Here is a 23293-nt window from a genome sequence, read left to right on the forward strand (position 1 = left end):
AGCACGCTTTTTTAACTAATCAGAGTGCGCGTTGTATCTGAATTTTGTTTTAAAACAAACAAATAAATAAATAAATAAAGCGCACCCAAAACGTATTCTTCCGGAAAGAAATGACATTTTTTTAAGGAGAGTAAAACCAGAGTACGGGGAGAAAATCTACGCGGAGCAAGGGAGAAAACCAACAGCTAACTCAAACTAGTCGATGCCTCGATTCGAACCCAAGCCATGTTGGTGGGTGGCGAGTGCTTTAACCACTGACGAGTGCTCTAACAACCTGGGGGAGGAGCGCTGCGTGACGATACAAAAAATAAGACTTATCTACACGCTACTTACCACGTGCCGGGGGATCTGTCTTGGTTATGACCATTCCAATCTCTCTCTTTTCAAACCAGTCCATAGCATCCTTCATTTTGACTTTAAACATGCCAGGGATTCGACAAAATAAAGAATCCCGTGGTCTTAAATGAGTACAGTTCATAGGTTTCTTGGTAACGTTAACGTAGCTGGAGAACTGCAGAGAACAAAAGCACTTTCACTCATTTCCATTACCAAAGAATGGAGAGGGGACAACTGGCCTTATTTGCATTGTTACGTGTCTTTACTCTTAGAGAAGTGATTTCGGTAGTTTCGTGGTGCTGAGGGCGTGTGTAATCACCAATTGACGTAATACAAAAGATTGAAAAGACACTGCGGGGGCGGATCTAGGGAGAGGGTGCAGGGGGTGCGCACCCACCCCACCCCCCCTCCCCCTGAGATGACCTGCGGCTTTCTAATACAACTGGTATTCTGCATCAAAATTTGTTAAAGTCACCAGTCAGTTAAGCCATTCAGTAGTGGTGCACCCCCTCCTAAGAAAAATCCTGGAACCGCCCCTGCACTGAACAATACCCTCACCACTCTTAAATGAAGATATGATCGACGCAGTGGTTATTGCAATTTCAGCAATTGCAAATAAAACCCCCAAAAAATTTTCCGGGACTTTAACGGGATTCGAACCCATGGCCTCTGCGTCAGCCCTGCAGTGCCACAACACAAAAGCGAAACAACAATGGTTTCCGCAACACCAAGATATACCCCGATTTACCCGAAACTTTGAGCAAAACCACAGCTCCAAAACTGCAAAAAATCCACTTGCGCTTGCTGGCTTTCGCTTGAAAACACCTTTGCTTAAAGCAGCTTTGTCACAAGGATTATTGTTGTATTACGTCAATTAAGTCATCACTTTATGTCTTTACCCATACACAAAATACTTATGTGGATTTACAAAAAAGATCTCAAACAAGTTTCATCAGGGAGCACTAACTATAACTTTATTGGTTATTTTAGCACGCATATCATTAAAATATGGCCCAACCTTTTCAAGTTTGAATCCATGCCCATCCTTGCCATCCATTTGAAACAGATGACTGGAACTACCCTGGGTGCCAGAGACTTTTCTAGCGCGGTTTCCGGTTTCTGTGAAGTCTTTTCTCGCGGCTTCGGCCTAGGGCCGAAGATGTGTCGGCCTTCAGCCGACACCGAAAATTCCCGCCGCACGCGAGAAAAACCTCTGGTACCCAGAGTAGACTGGAACCAGTTTCAGTACATGAATATAGTCTTCAATAACAAAACTAGGCGATAAGTTTTGGAATTCAATTGATGGAAAGTCTTAGCTTGTTTAAAAAGACCAGCAAATAGCGTGGCAGAGCCCTTTTCAGCTCCCTAATGGCTGATACCAGAGGTGGTCGCGCGTAGCCCTTCAACATTACTATGCCCATGACTAACCCGACTTATCAGGGGGGTGATGAAGTTGGGTAGCTGTAAGTAGATAGTCAATGAGGAGGAAAGGGGTAGAAATTTGAATAGAATAGACCAATTTCGCTACATTTAAAATTCATACTTAGCTAGGAGGCTTAGGAGAATAAAACAAAAGAAATGTATTATTCATTGCTGAAGATGAACCTCAAGATTGATTCTTCTGTTTTATTTCCCTAAGCTTCGGAGCAAGGTATGAATTTCAATATATCGAAATTGGTCTATTGCTCATAGGGTGACGAAATGTGGATTTTTTTGGAGCCACAGAAAAGAATTTTGGCCCTTTGTTCTGTCTAATCACTAGTACAGTGGAACCTCGATATAACAAAGGGGCAAGGGACTGGCAAAATTTGTTCGCTATATCGAGCTTCCTTTCGTGTATTTTACTGTTTCTGGGGTAATGAAAGACGTTCGTTATTCCGAGGACTTCGTTCTATAGATGTTCGTTATATCGAGGTTCCATTGTACAGCTTCTGTAACGGCGAATGGCGGCACATCTTATCCTTGTCGTTCGAAATAAGAACTAAACGTTTAATCATACACGAGGCTGTATGACCCACAAGTATCTTACGAAACGATCATCACACATGTCCATTACCTACGACAAAAGAAATCCGTAACAAGAGAAAAACTTAAACAAACGGCTTACAAAAACACTTGAGAAACTTGAACAAAACTTGAGGTTATTTCACGGTGGCCAGTGACTAAGCCCCGTGCGCATACTCCTAATAAAACAAGGGGAAAACCCGCTGGTCAGGATACCAGCTGTTACAGCTTCTGTCCCCTTAAACAGTAGAAAAGACAAAAACACTACCATTTTCTCCACAGATGGGTGATCCTCTCGAATGCGGATGAAATGCTCAATCACCCTAATGTCCAAACCTCTGGCACAATGGTGTAGAGAAGGTGGCACGGCCATTCCAACTGTTTTTCTAATTTGACTTTGGCCAGGAATGTTGACGCACTGTCCATGCGCAGTACGGTCAGGGGCGGATATGATGTCAAACGACACGAAACCATGGGCACAAGACGAGAGCCTTTGGAATGAAAAAGACAGGTCATTCAATTGGTTGGGTACCAGAATACAGCCGGAATAAACACTCAGAATCTTAAACTTTCCACCTGAGCGAATAGTGCTGGAGTCTCTAAAAGTGGTTATAACTTTTTATTCTGTGGATAAAATCCTATAGTGTGACCATTCAAATGAAGCCTTTCTGGCAGTACTTTCACTGTGCACTATCTATTTTTCAGCATAAAAAACAGAATCTAGAAATTTTGTTGAATTTTGATTTTGGCGTCCTTTTGGCAGTGAAAAGGTTAAAATGGTTGACGATTATGTGTTGCGTTTGCTCTAATATCTATGGGGCGCCATACTGGACATTATTGCAAACCTTTGATATATGTGCTAAACTCCAGTTTGATATGCTCATTGTCATATAAACATGCATAAGTCCAAATAAATATGGTGTATCTACTTCTGTTCTATACGGCCATTGTCATATAATCGTGCTAAACTCCAGATAAATAGCCCGCAATAAATAAATACAGCCTGTTTTCAACCCCTAAATTTGCAGTGTTCTCTGAAAAAAATTAGCATGCTCAACTTTTCATTTCGTATGGTATGATGCACCGCGCGCTTTAAGCAATGCCGCTACCCAGATCCCTATCGGCCAAAATAGGCCGCCATTTTGAAAATTTCAATAGGGCAGCAATGGCGGAAAGTAGCGAAGATTTTCGAGAGGCAATATTAAACGTCGCTCGCCAGGCAAGGTCACTAGTAGACAATTTTAATGATGGTAATGTGCAGCCTATTGAGCAACAAATGTTGAGTCAGAGACATCATGAAACGGGAGTGTTGTCGACGCGAACACCATCAAGTCAGACAGGAAATGTAAATATGGAAAGCACACCAGTCAGCACTCAGTTAAGAAATTTATTTCCGACTATTGGTAAGAGCGAAGAAGCTTTCAGTTCATCGCTGAAAGCAGTCATTGCTAGTTCTGCAAGGAAATCGTTTAACTGTGTGTGATTAGTCTTAACAGCTAATCCAAGGTCTTTTAAAGTGATGTTGTGTTTTGAAAGGAGTATTTCCTAACTTTTTTAGAGACATATTTATTGACTGATACTTGGCAATTGCCACTGTAACATTTTAAGCATATGAAAAAGTATTTCAAGCATATCTCATTGGTGGTAGAACGTTATAGTTATTGTTCATGGTATTTTGCCACTGATATACTTGGCAATTGCCATTGTTATTACATTTTATGCTTTGAAGAGGTATTTGTTCATGCCCATAAAGTTAGCCCTTCAAGGTTTAGAGTTGAGGTTTAACTTGACATGCGATACAGGCTATCCATAAGAACTCAGAAACTAAACAATCTTTTAGGGCTTTTTGTTTGGAAGCTAATTATCCTCCAATAGCTAGGCCATTTGCACTAAGAAGTCACGTGACATCGTTTAGATGAAAATGAAAGTTATATGATTTTGCCTTAAGAAAACAATTAGTGGGTCATAGCTTCAACAAAATAAAAGTGATTAGGTTTTTCAACCTGCACCATTTCCTTAATGAGTAAGTTCGTGGCTGGTCACATGACCAGAATTATGTGCTCTGTCAATTTTGGCATCGGCAAGATTCCAACTCATTGTTCAAAGGAAGCATTAGTCACGTTACCTCTTAGTGTAAGTGGCCTATTCTTATTGAAAAGTCCATCTCCAAACTTTTGCACTGAAACATTGACATTGTTGCTGTTTATGTTCATAAAGGGAAGTACCTTCATCCCCATGTTATTTCTTAATATAGCATTTTGCGTGAAACAAACTTTTTTTTGCAATTGGCCAAAATGACTGATTAGCTTGGAACACTTAGAATGCAATGTATCATACATGTATTAAACATTGTCCTTCCTTTTTCCATACTGTCTCTTGTGTTTGTATTAAGTATCAGTCATCAATAATTAATGTGGAACATGCAAGTGTAACATTTTTTTCTATTATTTGTTTTCTGCGCAATTAGTTTATACCTCTTTTCGTCCTTTCATTTGGTTTATTTGCACCATTAAGTTTTTATTCCTTTCTGTCAGTTTTCGCCCCCCTTGTTAGCGTTTCTTTGCTGTTTCATCATCGTTAGCACCTTTCTAAGTTTCTATAGTTTTATTTTCTGCATATTCTATGATAGTTTTGCAGTATAGTTTGGTCTAAGTTGATTTTGGTCCACGGTTAGTGCAGTTCTGATTAGTTTTTACCAGTCTCTTCGTGTTATCCACAATTGGCTTCACAGCAGTTTTCTCTGTCCGAAACAATGTAAGTCAGTGTACTTCACAGTCCTTGTTTTTGCAGGCTTTTTATTTCTTTATTCTGATTTTCCTTTGTCACAGCTTGTAATTTTTGCTCTCTTCCTGTTTTAGTTTCACCATGTATTTTATTTCAAGTACCAAGCACGTCAGTTACAATAAATCTTGGTGTGTGGTCTGTTATTAAAGGCCATGAGACTATTACGCTTATTGCAGTTACAAATGGCTATAGCTATGGATTAGTTTATAATCAGTACAATTCAAAACATGGACCTAAATGTCCTGCTTTCTTTTAAAAATGATTTTGTTTCACGGATCATTGACAGATTTCTTATGATAACCTTACAACTTGTTTTGCTGCTTGATATCAAAATCAACAATACAACAACTACTGTACAGTGAAAAAAACTAAAGCAAATGACCTCCAATTTCACTGTTACATGACCTAAATGCCAACCAGGACACAGCCAGGATTGGGACTATGACAGCCTTTATTACAACATGTAAATAGGTAATCACTCAAATATAGGTACAATATTAAAATGAAACAAGTAATAAGACTAGTTACACTCAAATGGAATCAACAAATGTATACATAAGTTGTAAAAACAGCAAGACTGTCAGACATAAAGGAAATGAATTTACTACCAAAAACTACCCAGGGTGGGTAGGGTGGGAAAACTAGTAAATGCAGCTACTAAAGACTATTTGCTAGCCGAGCTATATTGTACTAAGGTAAAGGCTGTCTTAGTCCCAGTACCCCCCATATTTGATATTTACAACAGCATCACAACCCTGATGCCTACCCTTTAAAATCCAAACTCATCAGACCGGTTTGCAAACTGTTTCTGTAATGCATCAAGCAATACAAAGATGGCTAAATCTTTTGATTTTAATGGATAGCTAACATTGAAATTGGTATGCACCTAAATGAATAGAAGGAAACATTAAACGTCAATGCTGTGACATATGCAAGTTATTTCCTTACCTGAACTCACGTGCTACAGCTACACATTGGACACAACAAATGAGAAGCCAGAATGCTTTCTATTTCTTGTAGTAAAATTTGCGGATGACACTGAGCAAGTTGTTATCAGTAATGATATGGTTACATTGAAATATATTTCTACATTGAAAGTTGATTTCAGTAAACCTAGAGGGAAAGTTTTTTACACTCAGCCCATAAAATGGCCAGTTGCTTAATCTCTAGGTCCCCTGCCCCTCTTCAAACCCAAACTTAAAGCATCTCATTATTAACACCCACAAGCTCAACATATTTAGAGATTCGTTCACTCCTTGTTAGGTTTGTGGGTACTAGGGAGTGAAGGTAATCCAGCTGATCTTCACTCAAAGGTATGTTACTGCTGGAAACAATCACCTCTTGATCCTCTTCTGAAACAGAAATGGCATCCTCTTCATCTACCCCATCCCAAACTAATTCTTCCTCTCATAAAATACCATCCAGAGGTGAGTTCCTGCCATTTGCAGATCTTAGAATATCCTCAGTCCAAAGCTGAAGAGGAGATGAACCACCTTCTGTACAAAGGCCATGGTAATTCCACTGCCTGGTAAATTCATCCAGAGATTTCTTAATTTCCTGCAGAAATACAAGGTGAAGTGACAGTAAATGGACTTCATTGATAGGGTCTAATAGACCAGATCTTTCCATCATGTTGAACTTATCTATATAGCTTCTAAGAACACCACTGGTCACATCTCTATGAAGCCGTTCGACTCTTTGATTGTGCACTGAACTTCCAGTTATCATGCTCCCTCTGTTGACTCCCCGACACTCCAACATCATTCGGGCTACACCCATGTTTTCGAGACCATGGTCACTCCTAACCCTTGAAGGCATTCCATAACTTTGGCAGGCATTCTGAAATAGTGCAAGTACTGTATCGGATCTGTTGTTGTTTGCACAGTGCAGATATGGTATCAACCTAGAATATCCATCAATAGCAGTATGTACCACAAGCCGCCAGCGTATCATCTTATGGTTCCCATCGATGTGCCACAGTGCATTTGGACCTCGTACATTGTACTTTCTTCGACAAATAGTTCCTCTCCACCGAAGTGCTGTTCCAACTGGATCCAACTCACGCATAAGTTCCCTGACTTTCCATCGCTGCACTCTTATTCCCCTGCTATGTAGTGCACCTATCATTCTGGTTTGACCAATCCCAGGGGTAACAGTCATTATTTCTTGCATGATTTTCTTAGTTCTCCATTCCTAAGTGAAGACCAGTTAACTTCCCCCTCGTCCTCAATTTGAAACTCTTGTCGTCTTCTAGTTAGAGTTTTTGTGGAAATTCCGAGTAGTTCCGCTATTCTGACCCAAGGAAAGTGCAACTCTCGAAGAAATTGTATTTGCCTTTTAGAAACTTTAATTTTTGGCTGACCTCTTGTACCTGTGTAGTTCCTTTCGCATTGGTGAGCTGGCACATTCAATGTGCTTTCACTTAAATCATCTGCTATATTCTCAAAATATACTCGGAGTCTTGTCAAGTATAAGGACAGCTGATCCATGTTGCTATAAAAGTTTCCCATTTCCAAATCACGATCCGTGCTAGTGAGTTCGGCAGCCCTCTCTTTCAAAATAAAAACAGTTTCTCCAGCCTCAGACAGCCTTTCGTGTAACATTTCTATTTCATCTATGTTTTCAATGGATGGAAATATAGAAATGTATTGTTCCGCTTCTGCAAGAAGTGCTTTTGTCCTTTGAAAAAAGGATATAAGTCTATTCTCTGATCCCGCTATACCACCAAGGGCCGCCATTTTGGTTTACCGCCAGTGGCCGATAGGGATCTGGGTAGCGGCATTGCTTAAAGCGCGCGGTGCATCATACCATACGAAATGAAAAGTTGAGCATGCTAATTTTTTTCAGAGAACACTGCAAATTTAGGGGTTGAAAACAGGCTTTATTTATTTATTGCGGGCTATTTATCTGGAGTTTAGCACGATTATATGACAATGGCCATATAGAACAGAAGTAGATACACCATATTTATTTGGAGTTTAGCATGTTTATATGACAATGAGCATATCACACTGGAGTTTAGCACATATATCAAAGGTTTGCAATAATGTCCAGTATGGCGCCCCATAAATATCTGCAAAAGGCGCGGCTAGACTATCAACTCTCTTTGGATAAACGAAAAACTGCATACCCTGAATCACAACAATTATAACTTGTCTAATTCTAAAAAAATCAAGGGACGCTACAGTCCCTGGCAATGACCATTCTTGGTTTCTACATACAAACACTGAGACTGAAACGCTGGCCAATGAGCTGTGGGATAGTTGTATGATGTTGGAACATAAAGCACTTAGCCGGCTAGACAATAATGGGACAGAGTAAGTACCACCTTATTTGCTTATTTGCTTAGAAGGTACCGGACCGAACGACTGTAAACAAGCGCAAAAGATCTTATCCTACAATGCCTCTTAACTGACATTTCTGTCAAGCTTTTTAATGGCCTGGCAAAGCACTTGCTCGCAAGAATAAAGAGGAAGTATTACGGTTGTGTTTTTTTTAGTCCCAAAATATTTATATTGACTAGAACTCTCATTGTGAAAGTGAGTGCTCACGTTAGAACTGGAAGATGTTACTGGTAATAGGAGAAAATACTCATAGCAACTTGGTTTTCTTATTTAGAACGTTAAATCATAAGAACAAAATGTCGTTCTACCGATGAGGCAAAGCATTTGGCAAATAATGAATTCCTTGCCAGTTGAGCTTAAAGGTGCACATTGGAGTTCAATTATTCTGCGATAGTAAAAGGAAAATACCTTCCGTTCAACCAGAAAGTCGGTGTTGGGCAAGGGTGTTAGCTGTATAACGTCAACAATCCCAGATATACGTCGTGGATAATAATAAACCCGCAACCAAATCCGAGAAAGTTTAGTACTTTTCAGCCATAAAAACGTTTTGTTGTCCCCTGAAGCTCACCAGAAAAAATGAACAATAGTGGAAATGTTTAAAAATTGAGATTGTACGAAAGACATTGTGAATGTTTTCGTTAATACCAATAATAATGCTTAGGACCTTTTTTCCGCGATATAAAGAATAGTATGCTGCCCCGCTATTGCTCGCCAGAAACTAATGGCGCGCGCGCGTTGTGTCATTAAGAGTTATTTTAACGTCATAAATGCACTTCGAAATTTGTTTTTTTCAGCGCAGATCTACGCGGGATGTAAGTTAGCAAGAAAAGAAAACGGCTTTTTCATGAACAGAAAAGCACTATTTTTACTCATTGCGCTGGCGATATACTTGGAGGCACGTCTTCTGCTGTTTGCATGTGAACAAGATGGTGAGATATATTAGTATTTTATTGCACAATTCACTGGGTTAGTAGGTGGAAAATTTCAGAAAGGATTTTCCTTTCATTTTTAAACACGTTATTTCTTTACGAACTATTCTATTTTTGTATGTTTTGAGACTTATCTTGCATGATATTTGTCATTTGTGGAAATCAAACAAAGCTTCGGTTATCATAGCTGTTACGTAATCGCTATAGGCGTGTACTCAAACCTGTTGATTTGACCTAAGGCCCGCGTATTCAATCTTCTCTCTTCGCGTACCGCCGCCCCATTATTAATACAGGCGCATCGAGTTCTAATTAACTTTTCGTCTACAATTTTCTTTTTAACCGCAATGGCTACAAAACGTTGAAAAGAACTACATACATCATGTGGTTATTATGTGAAATAATCCAATTTTTCTAGTGGCAAACCTTTTCTTACGAAATTACGCTAAAGGGATCTTTCTGTGCTGTGCGCTGCTTCCAATTGAAAAATAGGTAATTGGGAATATAAGCTATTTTATATCGGAGCTCAGGTAGAACTGTACACTACAAGAAATGTTACTTGGACTTATCTAAATCTTATCACATGCACGAAGCTGTAGGCCTTTAAAATACCAAAACCTAATAGCCTGTAGAAATCGAAACTTTACACAATAATTTAACGGTTGCAGTGGGAGAGAAAAGTTATAGAAGATTTTCATTTTCTGTGCCAAATATCACAATGGTTACGGTTGGGGCCAGAAATGTCTTATAAGAATCTATCACTATATTATTCTCTTTTATAGAAAAACTGTTTCCCCGTGATGAATCATTTTGGGAACATATGTGCAGTTCGATGATCGCTTGCCTTATTTGGAATTTATTTGCCTACATTGGTTACCGGCTCATAACGTACCCAGTTTACATCATCCGGGAAAGACGACGAAGGTGGGCTATGCTATAAAACAGTTTATAGAGACCTTTAGATTCTAAGACTAGGACAACTACGAGGACGAGGTCTTCTCGATAGGGAGTTTAAGAAGCGACGGTTTGAAGCGACGCAGGTCAACCGGAAGCGGGCTTTTTGCACTCTTGAGTTGTGATTTTGAACAACGTTTTGGGCAAATCGTCTCTATAAGACACGTAGCAATACGAATTCGGTAGCATCAAGGCATATTAAAAGAGAAAAAATCTCACTTCCGGTTGAGGTGCGTCGCTCAGACACGTTGCTGCATAAGCTCCCTATTACTATTAAGTAGTGCGCACGCGTGAACCTGCGTCATTTTAGTGCGAAAACGTGATATCCGTCGTCATTCTGACTACTTCTTAGCAAGAATGTTGTATTGGCGGAAACAAGGTATCAACGGTTAGAGGCTTGGTCATTTGCGATTGGGAATGAGCTAAACCTTCTTCAAGCTTTCCGGGCATATATATATATTTTTGGAGAATTGACGATAAAACTTTAAGTTAATCTCGTCCTAGCAAAGGTCCTCATGTGTGTTGACATAGCAATGAATGAAGGACCTAGTTTCTTTAGAAACTGTGATGTTGCAGCGGTGGGGGAGAAAAACACAATCGTAATAATATGAATTTCAAGCGCCCGGCGCCAGCCCTTCGTCAGAGCGAATAACTCTGACTAAAGGCTAGCACTCGAAACGTCAGCTTTTCGATTTTACTCGTTTGAAGATACTTATGGTGGAATACAAAGACTTGGGGTGGCATGGCATCTGCCTCCTTCACAGGCTTTCCCAAGGCTCAGTGGGAAACACGCGAGAGCTGGAGACAAGCGAGAAGCGGCGCGAGAGGGGGGTGATGGGAACGAGCGTAGAGCGCAAGGGGGGAGTGATGGGAAGGAAAACTCTCTTCGTCTCTGCTTTCCTTAATAATTAACTCAAATATCTCCCAGAAAGTGATCGCGAGCGACTGGGGACGAGGCAGGCATGGCATGGTATCAAAATAAAATGCTTCGTTTTATTCGCTTGACAGAACGTTAAGTTACCAAAGTTTAAATTAGGATAAAAATGGTTTTTTGTTCGCAGGCAAGCTCAGTTAGACAAGGAAGCTGCCGAACGTCTTGTGGTTCGCCGAAAGAAACTATTGTGGAAGCGAAAGTCCAGGAAATGGCGAAGAAGACATAGGAACGGCTGGTAGCTGATGTGAACTTTCTTTACCTGAAAATCCCAGAACATCTTTTATGCAAAAATTTCTCAAAATTCATCAGAAGTGATCGCTTGCGATTGTCTATTAAAGGGAATTGAACCACTTTGTGTTATCAATTTTTGTCGGTTTGTTATAATAGACCTTATTCAAGATACCCGCCATCTTTGCACTCGCTTTAGGATGGATGGGAAAAAAGCCAAGACACGGGTATTTCAGATTTCTTCGGAATTGGAAATTTTTTTTCATTTGTTTGCCCCCTGAGAAACCACGTCACGTTACTTTTATCTTTCATGCTTTAAGCGCGTGCAAAGATAACGGGTATCGTGAATAAGGTCTATCGCCCGTGCCGGAAATGATTTAGGGAAGCGGACAAAACTAAATTTCCCATACACCCTTGGTGGTTTCTTAAAAAGTGTCGCTGTTGTGTCATTTATGTTGGAAAATGCGTCTTTGACAAATTTTTCCATGACAAGTTTTCAAAAAGCACAATTGAACTGATCCGTTTCAATCTTTATAAATGTGTTTTTGCGTTCAACGAAAGAGACAGCTTACTATTCGAGTTTTTTTCCCGCGGGATTTACAATGTCCCGCGGGTATTGTTGTGGATGACGGTTTGGACGCCATCTTGGACTGACTGGTTGGCTGCCATATCTAGCCTCGATCTCGACATTGGCGAGTTCTTTTTACTGGAGAGCCTTTTCGATCCGAAAAAGTATTTTTGTTGTTCGCTTTCATATATTTCAGTTTAATCTCTTCATAGGAAAAGCTCTATTGAGATATCTAGATATTATGTTATGTTAACAATGTGTTAGGCACACTGTATTTGCTTTTGTGGATAAGAGCTACATCCGCTTAGATTGAGCATCATATTTATTGCAAATCACATCAGATTATTTTCTGAACACTTTTTACACAGTCATATAGCCATGGCTACCTTACTATGGAGCGAGAATACCAACTCATGCGCACCAATAGCAATGGCTTACCTCAATACACTATCAGTTGAAATCACTCGCATCTCATCCCGTCTACATCCTTTGTATTCCATCCAGTCACCATCGCCTCGTTTAAACTGTAACTCGGAGGCAAAATCTCCAACTGCCAACAGACCCACACGTTTATCGCGAGTGAACAGTGTTTTAAGGGACTGTCCCGCCCACAACATTTGTAGCTTAGGTTCCCTGGGATTGCACTGCGGGCTAACTGTAGTAGCTGTGGTTGAAGTTGTTCTTGGCGGGCTCGATTCCTTTTGTTTTGGATGTTTAGTGCAGTTTTCCCTTGGAACGCATCTAAAATGACAACAACTAAGGGTTACCTCCTACGTAGCCTGAGAAAACTGCCGACATTTTTCGGCGTAGTTTCCCCGCGAAATGACGTTTGAAGAACAAGCGGAGAAATTCCATACTGATGACGTATCACTACCCAGACCTAGGTATTGCTTCTGATTGGTTTTTCCGGGAAGGAAATTTGCCTTAACAAATCAGAAGCACTATACATCTGGGTAATGACTCGTCATCAGTATGGAATTTGCCCTCTTGATCCTCAGACGCTATTTCCAACTTCGTTTAACGTTGTTTTACAACAATTCCCTTTAGACCATGTAAACTAACCGCTAGCCATCAAATTTTACTAAATTTGCTTTGTTTTACTTTGATTCCCTACCTTTGCTTTACATTACATCACTTCAACTCACCTCATTTTAATTAATCTTGCCTTATAGAAACTAAGACCAACCCTTTCTTCACACTTTACCTCCTTCACTTTATTTTATCCTATCCACTTTTCTTGATAACTAATACCAACATAAACTAGCTGTTCAGAGATCATACCCACCTTACTTTGCGGGGACAGAACTCTTTATCTTCAGGGCAATCGATGTTGGCGCGACAAATACCATTCTCTCTGGCATGAAACTGTCTACATTTCCTCAGACGATTTTCCAAACATGCAGAAAAGGTAACCCGAAGTTGGCACAGGGCCGCATAACCTACACGAAGGAAAAAAGTAACATGTGTCAAAAGTATGCCGCCTGGTTGGCTCAGTTGGGAATGTGCGGGACGAGGGATGCAGAAAACCATCGGGATTACGGGTTTGAGCGAAAAGTTAAGTCCGGATGGAGGGATTAAACAACCCTATTGAGGACTATCAAATAACAGTGAATAACAGGTTCCAAAGCGATATATTTTTTGATACAATGTTCGTACCGGAAAATCAGTGTCTTCAATGCTATTGGAAAGCAAAGAACGTTCGGGATTCGGGATTCGGATTCGGAATTTTCATACAAAAAGGGGGGAGCGAGATTCGGGATTGAAAGAATGCAAGGGATGGGGGATGCCAAAAATAATCATCGGGATTACGGGGTTGAGGGTAAATTTAAGTCGGGATGGAGAGACTTAAAGAACCCTATTAGGGACTATCTAATGACAAGAAGGCACTTACCTGACCGGTTGGCAAACTGGCTGACATTGAAGAAGTTGAATCTTGTCGGTTTGGTGCACTTGGAGTTTTTAGGAAGACAAGCATATTGGCGGTGACAAAACACATGATTATCATCTTCACACTTGGTTTCGTTAAATTCCGGTCTCTGGTCCCATCCTTCTTTTGGGTCACCCACACACCTCATTCGCGACAGTGAGAAATTCTTGCCACTTGGACAGCAGTGACCAAAAGGAGAGCAGCTTTTATTTTTCCGCTCCAGCCAATTTAGCAATACACCAAAAGAACAGGAGCTGTTAAGGGCAGGGCTGCGGGTGAAAAGTAACAGTTAGTAATAGACCCATTTGAATAGAAAGATCAAAAACTGATATCATTGAATTAACTCACACTGTCATAAATTCAGTTACTAGGACATTTCTAAAGAAATGAGGAGCACTCTTAGCCTGTCAAGGTTTTCCTTCAAGTCTCTTTAAGATATTTTTGTCGTGATTTGTATTTTTATTTCATGTTGCTTTTTTAAAAATTTAAGACAATAGTCAAATCTCTCTTAGATGGATGCTCAAATGTCCGTGTTAATAGAGACGTGTTAGGCTAGTAGAGATTTAAGTTAGAGTACAATGATGTAACATTAGTACCCCTTTTCTAAGGTGGTGGTACAAATGAAAACAGTGGGTGAATTCAGTGACATAACGAGCCAAGGTCACTGCTATTGGAGCCAGGAAGGTCTATACAGTACCGCAAATGATCCCCAGACCGCAATTGATCCCCAGAATGGACCAGAGATGATCGTCGACCGCAAAAGATCCCCACTATCGACGCGCGACCGCAAATGACCTGCGGCGTTTATTTGAAAATCACATAATCACATTTCTTAAATTGCCACGATAAATGACATGTATTATGTAAACAGAAAGATGTTTATAAGAGTTCCAATGACTGTCTTTGTTTTTTGTTTTGTTTTGTTTTGTTTTGTTTTTTTTTTGCTCAGATAGAATCCTAATTGTCTTGATTATGTAGATTACGACGATGTACAGAAGCTTTCCGTATAATCCTCAAATAAATGCCGCACTGTTCTGATTGGGTGCCGCGTTAATTGATAATTTTCTTATTGTATGCGGCTTTTAATCGAGGGTAGCCTGCGTAGCAAGCGTTTCCTCGCGAGGTTCGTCTAGAAAGCTGGGACAAGAGCAAAAAAAAAAAAATAAGGAATGACCTTTTTTTTGCTTCCGCTCTAACTTTCGCGCAATAACTCGATTAGAAACGCTTGCTACGCAGGCTAATTCGAGGGCGCCATTTAATCGAGAATATACCGTATATTATTCACATCGACAATTTAAAAGTAGGCATGCCTAAAGAACTCTTGCATACCTCAGGAAACGGTGGCAGAATTTGTCCCCTGCCTCTAGGGAATGATTCGTCTTCCAAGGGATACTCTCATCATCCTTTTGACAAAACTTTTCATTCGCGTTGCAGTTGGAAATGCTATCGTTACGTATACAACGCATCGTAATCGGGCAAAAAACATGCCCACGTTGGCATTTTTCTCCCCAGGGTTTCTCACTCCAATTTCCTTTTATTTTCTCTTCAAACTTGGCTGGATTAGTCCTCAGGAGACGGCAATTGTCATGAGTCTTTGTGGAGAAGCGACGAGCAAACGAGTGGAGTTTCTGACAGTAGTCCTCGCCTGCCATACAGTTGAGGTGTATCTTGAAGCCGGATTGGCGACAGTGTGCATCACGAGAAAAGCACTTTAAAAGCCCATCTAAAGTGCGCGCGAGAAGTTTTTTGCTGAGAAGGCAAAACGGAGCCCAACCTATGGATCACAAAAGGAAGTTTAAGCAACGACGAAGGCGATGTCAACGAAAGTCAAGTAGCATTAGCGGCCTCAAATATAACAAATTCCCCCCCCCCCCCCCCCACCCAGGTTTTGTGTTTACAAGTGAGCGTACTCATTATTCACTGGCATTGTTTCAAAGTTTCATATGCACGTGCACATTTAGCAAAAAGAAATAAATTTGCATTTTCGGTTATTAGCATATTCGGGAGATTTAACCGAGGGTCCTTTTTGATGCAAATTTTATCTTTTTGCTAAATGGGCACGTGCACATGAAACTTGGAAACAATGCCAGTGAATAATGAGGACGCTCACTTGTAAACACAAAATCTGGGGGGAAAATTGGTTATATTTGAGGCCCTATTTAAAAGCCTTCTCTGTTTTCAATGTTCTTGAAACTTGCAGGGTATATTTATAGACGATTAATCTCGGGATTGCAAAATTTATAAAAAAATTTATCGAGCGGTTTTTTGAAAGATGCGAAATTTGTAGGCATGGACCAAATTACGTGCAAAAACTGTAACAAAAGCAGCTGAATGCAAGTTACTAAAATTCTTCTTACTCGCGATCGCCCGGTGCAATTCTCCTCTTTTTTGGTACGCAGTTTTCAATGGAATCAAACCACTATGGAAGGAAGCCGCGTTTCCAAAGCTTATCATTTTCTTAAAAATTTAGCTTATTGTGTGGATAGCATGCTATTTTACTGTTTTTATGATGCTTAAATTTCGTTTCAAAATATCTCGAAAACGTTCTTATAGAATTTGTTCAAACTTTGCCATAATGGAGGCAATTATAACAGGTACAAACTCCCTTAAGCGACTTCTTAAAAAATCTCTCAGTACAGAGAAACACAAAGATAAATAAAAAACGTAATGGCGTCGTTACGTTGTTATGGCGACTCCGATTGCAATAAAACCCACATCATAAGAAATTTTCATCTTTATATAATACAGTTGTGGTAACATTTTTTCCATATCTTTACTCATGCCGACGTAGTTAATGCTCAAACTTGGGAGGTATCCCCCCAAAAAAATCCAGTCGAGCCACCTTAAACTAAATGGAACAAACGAGATAACGTTTGAGGTAGCGCGAATTCACTTGTTAAGACTTGTTAAGTGACATTTTCCAAACCGTCGTTTTTTTTTTTGTTTTTTTTTTCATTTCCTCACACACATTCGCTTGCGCTTGCGGTCAATAAATCCACCACGGCTCTCATACGCACGCTTGACGATCTCTAAAGAGTGATAATAGAGGGTCTGTGAACAGGCTGTTAGCTGGCAGTTAGATTAGCGCATTCAGTCCTGATAGCGACCAGTGTAAAAATTCAAGAGAAAACAAATACCCCCATGCAAAAGTATTTCGAAGAGGTCTCTTTTAACGAGTATTTTACAGCTACCTATTCCGACACACAAATTGACTAACTGAAGTTATAGATGCGCTGCATTGCCACAAATATGGCAGAAGAATAGGAAAGTAAGGAAGACAGAGAGGAAATCTTAGGGCGTTGGCTGAAGTAGGTGAATCTTATTTTAAGAGGTTTTTATTAAACGGAAGTCTCATTCTTGAGATGTCCGCACATTTTTATCGATTATTTGAAATGTCACCAAGTCCAGGGGCAAACAAATTAAAGCAGACAATGCAGAATATTATATTTTGATGGCAACTGTTGAATTCTCTCTTGCCAACACTGAATAAACGTCTGAGGACCTCTCTGGAAACTAACTTCCTATTAGGGCGTTTAAATTGGTCTGAAAGTAACTTTGGATAACAAATTCGCATACCGTATTTATTCGAATAAGCGCCCAACCTCGAATTGGTGCCCACCTCGAATAAGCACCCATCCTAAAGTTGGAAAAAGTTAATTAGCGCCCGCCCCACCCCACCCCTTCCCCCTCCCGCTCATTGAAATTGAATAAGTGCTTCCCCGAAGACGGAGTTTTCTTCGGAGTATTTTACAGAAACCTTTCTTTGTTACATCTTCGTGTTTTGTTATTGCTATTTATTGTTTTGTTGCGAAATAAACATAATATACCTGCTGAAAATGGTGAACATTTAATAAGCGCCCAGCCTCGAATAAGCGACCACTCTCAAGGTCCAATAATGTAAAAAGCGCCCAGGGCGGTTAATCGAATGAATACACTATCTCAAGGGCTAGACTGAGCATTTCCCTCCCTGCTCCATCATTCCATCTTGTTTCTATTTAAACTTCTTTGCGCATGAAACCATTGCTGTAAAACCCTAGTGACATTGAGATCATTACTTTACCTGCTTTGGTAAGGTTACGAAGAGCATCATCTCTGATCATTCCTGTGGACAAAAGTACAAAGTGAATTTACTATAATGGTGGCAACATGGGAAAAAACGACTCGTAATACAGCAGGGTAATACAAACGTGCTTAACTGAAAGAAGCTATGTCACTCTTTTTAAGGAAAAAACCTTTTTCGCATCAATTGAATTCCTCAAATAATGGCCCTGTTTTGTTATTTCAGACTATATTTAGGCACTGAAACTGTTTCCTTTCGTCTGTTGCAAAGGATGGCCAGGATAAAAGTAGATGATACTTGACAAAGTTGGGCCAACGTTTTCAAGTTTTAAAGCTATGCCTGCAAAGACCACCAAAAAAGTTTTTATGTAGAGTGCTCGCTTATGAAATTCGTTTCCTACAGGAGCATTCTGTGTACGGGTTAAGGCACTAAGTAATGACTTCAGTACAAAATTGTCCGAGAACAGCAATATCCTGGGGACATAGCCAATTTAACCCTCTAAGTCCCAAGAGTGACCAAAGTCTATTTTCTCCTAACAATATCAGTATATAAACTAGAGAAGATGTTGTCAGAATTTATGAAATGATCATCTGATGGGAAAAGCTTTGATCAGCAAACATATTCTCTCAACCAATTCTTTAAGGAAAGGTATGGAAATCAGTCTGGAGAATTTGCATTTGGATATTGGGGCTTAAAGGGATTAAAAAAGAAGGCAACTTACTTGGCTCAAGATTAAGCGCAGCTTCACGAAGTGCCATGCTCATGTTGGCTCTCCGAGGGCACTCTCTCTCTTTCGAGCGGCAACTAACTCCGCATCCGACACAAAGACGTTTAGAGGGTTCGCAGAGAAACTTGGATGCTCGACGAGTTAGATCTTCAAATCCACTACCCTGTGCCTTAGGTCTGCAATCAAACGTGGAAAGGTAGAATCTTGTGCCGTTACGACACTTCTTTCCTGTGGGGGAAACGCGAGTGTTGTTCATTGCCATCCACTTCATTACAGGACGATGAGAACACGGCATCTCCTTAGGAATCTCAGCACTGAAAAGTTTGCAGTACTTAAATCCTTTTTTGGGCATTTTTCGGCAAGGAGACCAGGGTTCGTCAAAGTGATTTCCGTGTGCCGCGGAGCAATTTTTTCCCATGGGTATGCATCCGTTACCCTTAACAAGAAAGCGGAAAGGGCAGAATTTGGTTCGCTTGGGGCATTGAAACTGTCGGGTGATATTCCGAAGTTTCCGCGCGAAACGTTGAGGATTCTCCTTCATTTCGCAACAGTGGTCATCTAGATCCATCAGACGTATCAGCATCCTTATGGCGTCCTTGATACCAGGAGAATAAAATCTACCGCACTCTTTCGGACTCTGGCCACCCAACGAATCGTTTTCGTAATTTTCAGATTCAATAACCTCCTCGATGATCGATCGATTAAACAATCTACCTTGCATTTTCCTCCTCAATAATCTGGTAGCATTTTGATCATGTCCAAAGCCAATGCCCTGATCCATAGTCTGCTCTCTGTCCCGAGATCGGCGACTAGGAGGGGCGAAGGGGTTGCCACCGTCATCATCATCGTCATCGCGGTTGGCTGGGCCAAAAGAGTTACTGCCACCACCTATGTTGGCTCCTCCGCCGAAAGGGTTGCCTCCCCCACCCAAAGGGTTGCCTCCCCCGCCGAAAGGGTTGCTTTCGTTTCTTTCAGGACACGTGTTTCCAACAATGCAATTTAATTCATGCGGTGGACCACAGAGCGTTTCGTTTTGACCACAGCTTTGATCTCTACAACGAAACTCAAAGCGTGGAACACATCTCTGCTCAGCCAGGCAGTAGACCTAAGATATAAAAGACATTTTCTGGTCATGTCTAAGTGAAATAGTGAGAAAGCGTCTTACACAATGTGATTTTCTTGCACTTACTTGACCGCCTGTGGCGGACCATTCTAAGAAAAAACGTTGTCCGAGAAAAAAGGAATTAAAAAGTCCTGAGCAGTAAAAGTGTTTCTTGAACTTTTAGAGGGATCTAAGCTATGTTAGGAAATTCAAGCTAATGGGATTCATGCTCCTTACAAGAGACATCACGTAGGCCATGAAGACTGCAGGTTCCGTTTAAAACACCAAAAAACTTTCAAAACGTTTACGTAACTCAACTAGTGGCATGTGGGAAAAATATCAAACTTTGAGCTGTGAAAATGACAACCATACCTTTTTTAGAGCACCCCTGTGCTTAGCTCTATCAATTTCTATCGTTTGAACAAGTTGCAAGCAGGCAGGTAACCATAGCAATGGTATTATTAAAAATATATATATATAAAATAGCAATGGTATACTTCTTTAAAAAGCTCTTAGTTTAAGCTTTTAATTCTCACAACTCAAAAATGAATCATCAAATTGAAAAATTCAGCGTTTCACAAGTCTTAAAAAAGAAACTGACAGCTGGCACTTTCTCTACTGCGAAGCGTGGGTAAATAAATTAAATGCAATGACGTGTCCCCCTATTGTAGCATCTGCTTAACAGAATTTTAGAGGTCTTCCTGTTTTAGAAATTGCCTTAACTTGCAATAAAACGCAGTTTGTAATCCAGTAAAATGCCACATAATAAGCATCTTCCATTACTGCAAAAAAGTTGGACGTGTTTTCCCAAATTGAAACAAAATATATCGCCGGTATTGTTTGTAGACGTTGCATTATAGGTTGAAGAGTGTCGATAAATTAAACTTTTCTTTTCTTTTAGTTTCGCAATTAACAGCACTGCCAGGATCATAGAAATCTGCGGCCAAAATTGAAAACACCTGCTAAACTCGAATTCGGAATAGGCACTTCAACAGTGAACCCCAAACATAAACAAACAAAAAATAAATAAAATAAAAACACGAGTAAGTTAAAGTTATAACTTCCAAATCAATTTCGGATTTCCTTGGAGCAAAATGAAGTCTAGTACAGAATATATATTGCCAAAAGCGAAAAATAAGTTATTATTTTAATTTATTTTTCAGGGATAAAATATATTACTGGGCTCAAACGGCAATATTTCTACTACGAGACAAAGGAATCTGAAAAATAAACTTAAGATTCTAAAAGAATTAACTTGAGAACAACAACATTCAAGGGGGAGGCAAGGCAAGGCTAAGTCGAAGAAAGTCGTAAGTTTACCACAAGCTCACGGTCTTGAAATTTTACAGTGAATCAAGTAATTTCTTACTGCAAACATCTCGGTGCTATGCTACACAAGGCTATAAATTTGCGTAGCGATTACAAATTTGCTGTAGAGTTTTCAAGGTCGGAATTCTTCAACTTGGCTATTACAGACAACATTGCGTCATCGACCTGACTAATTGCACCTTCGCAGCAGGTATCGAAGCCAGGAAAAAAGATGCAAGAATAAGTTTTTGATGACATCAATTTCTGTTTTCTTTTTATCAGGTTTTTATCCGACTGCAGACTAAAATTGCCACAGAGCTTACCTTTCCTCGCACTTATAGTTTTCACTCGAGGTTTGATGAGAAAAATAAAAGATCGCCGGAGTTTGGACAATCTTAAGGATGGTTGTGTAAATATATTTATATGCCACACAGGAGGTGCTATCATAGACAATGGCGCGAAGGAGAACTTCTGCGTTAAAGATACCACGGGGCATTTGACAATAAAAGCTTCACTTTGGAAGACACCAAGAAAATAACATTTCAATTGCACCGGTTACGTCTAACAAAGTCTAACTTAGGCCGCGGTCTAAGAAATCACTAGACCTTCAGATCTCTTTCTAAGTGAGTTATTTTAAGAAGACAAGTGTTTCTCCGGTCTGCCTTGTTGCTTGCATGAAACTGTTCACGATAATCGGTGTTTAGATAAAAGCGTTGGGCAAACTGAAAATGACTTAGAAAACGGTATTGTTAAACACTGGCTTCACTCGCATTAAAGAACCGGCCTTAAACCGTTAAACGGTAAAGCACTTCACTCGTAAAAGACTACAGAGAAGAAAATCGATAAGTCAGTCATAGAAATTGCCCTTAAAACACGTACACCCAAAATGTAGTGATTAGAACACTTTTGAGACGCTGTTGCAACAATAATATTGCCTTTTGCCATAGGACAAAAGAACCTTAATTGACTACAAGAAAATGACTTTTCTACGCCATTTCGTGGTAACGAGAACTTATGATGGAGCCTAGCAAGACGAGTTTGCAACATGGACGAAGACACTGATGCTGTGCTTACCTGATCGCGGTTACAGGGTAATCTACCTTGGCCGACAGCACCATCGAACAGTAAAATGAGCGCAAAACCGCAAAGGGCTGCAAAGGAAAAATGTTGAAATTAAGAAAGACAGCATCGGCGCACAACGCATCTCAGTTTACGTTCCACAATGGACATTTCAATTAGTTTAGGTTTTTTATGTCTAGTTTTTATACTAACCGGTTAACTGCATTCTTCTTAAAACAGTCTTCAACCAGGGATACAGGATCCTCGGACAGCACACTGAAATACACAGCCGTATATAACTTGACTCTGGTCAATACCCTTCACAGAATTGACAGGTGCAATGTCATTATGGATCTGAGTACAGCGACTAACACTCAGACAATAAATAATAAATAATAATTTCCCACATTTCACCAGGGCTTACCATAAAACAAAGAGTTCCAAGGTCTGTACCGCTCGTTACCATGGTAAATTGCTGTAAACAAGTAACATTTATTCAACGCGCTGAACTTCAGTGGAAATTTCAAAGAAGCAACCATAAACATGCTGTTCAATATTTATTTGCGTTGCACTGAAGTCTGTTTGGTTGTTATATTTTTGGAAAGACTAACAGAAAAAGGCAGTATTTGAATAGATTTCTCTTAAAGTCAATGCTTAACGTAAAGACTCCCGGCTGTATTTAAAACTACAAAATTGCCGGTGCTGATTTTGTAAACAAATGCTTGTTTCTTTCGCTGCAGTCAACGAATCTTCAACAAGAAATTGTTTGGGGGGCGGGGGTTGACATTAACTCTGCATGCCTATTTTATGAACAGACAGCTCAAGATGCACGGCCAATGCTAATAAGTATTACTGCTAGGAAACTTGAATTTTAATGGGGGTTATCAAAACAATCAAGAAATATTATAATTACAAAATTTCCCATGAGCGCTAGGTTAAATAAAAAGTATTTTTGCAACAACACTGTTTGCGGACGTACATATTTTCCAGTTAAGCCGTGGGAGGAAAAAATTTAGTGGATAAAGTTTTCAC

General features: G+C 40.0%; 1 protein-coding gene and 1 long non-coding RNA gene across 2 annotated transcripts in view; one reads left to right on the forward strand and one right to left on the reverse strand.

The window, feature by feature from the left end:
• LOC140925990 (uncharacterized) overlaps positions 1-22487 on the reverse strand; it is a 56546-nt gene extending 34059 nt beyond the window's left edge. The window contains 14 exon segments of the mRNA XM_073375807.1: positions 334-511; positions 2609-2831; positions 6073-6091; positions 6543-7317; positions 7422-7803; positions 12517-12819; positions 13364-13517; positions 13970-14274; positions 15335-15779; positions 17582-17642; positions 18061-18107; positions 18787-19897; positions 22277-22353; positions 22475-22487. Of these exon segments, the coding sequence (XP_073231908.1) occupies positions 334-511; positions 2609-2831; positions 6073-6091; positions 6543-7317; positions 7422-7803; positions 12517-12819; positions 13364-13517; positions 13970-14274; positions 15335-15779; positions 17582-17642; positions 18061-18107; positions 18787-19897; positions 22277-22353; positions 22475-22487 (4093 nt within the window).
• LOC140928197 (uncharacterized) lies at positions 9250-11633 on the forward strand. The gene is made up of 3 exons (XR_012164634.1): positions 9250-9397; positions 10177-10318; positions 11410-11633. It is a non-coding gene; the product is annotated as an uncharacterized lncRNA (long non-coding RNA).
• Positions 22488-23293: the final 806 nt, after the last annotated feature.

Source organism: Porites lutea, chromosome 2, assembly GCF_958299795.1.
Source record: "Porites lutea chromosome 2, jaPorLute2.1, whole genome shotgun sequence".
Taxonomy (NCBI): domain Eukaryota; kingdom Metazoa; phylum Cnidaria; class Anthozoa; order Scleractinia; family Poritidae; genus Porites; species Porites lutea.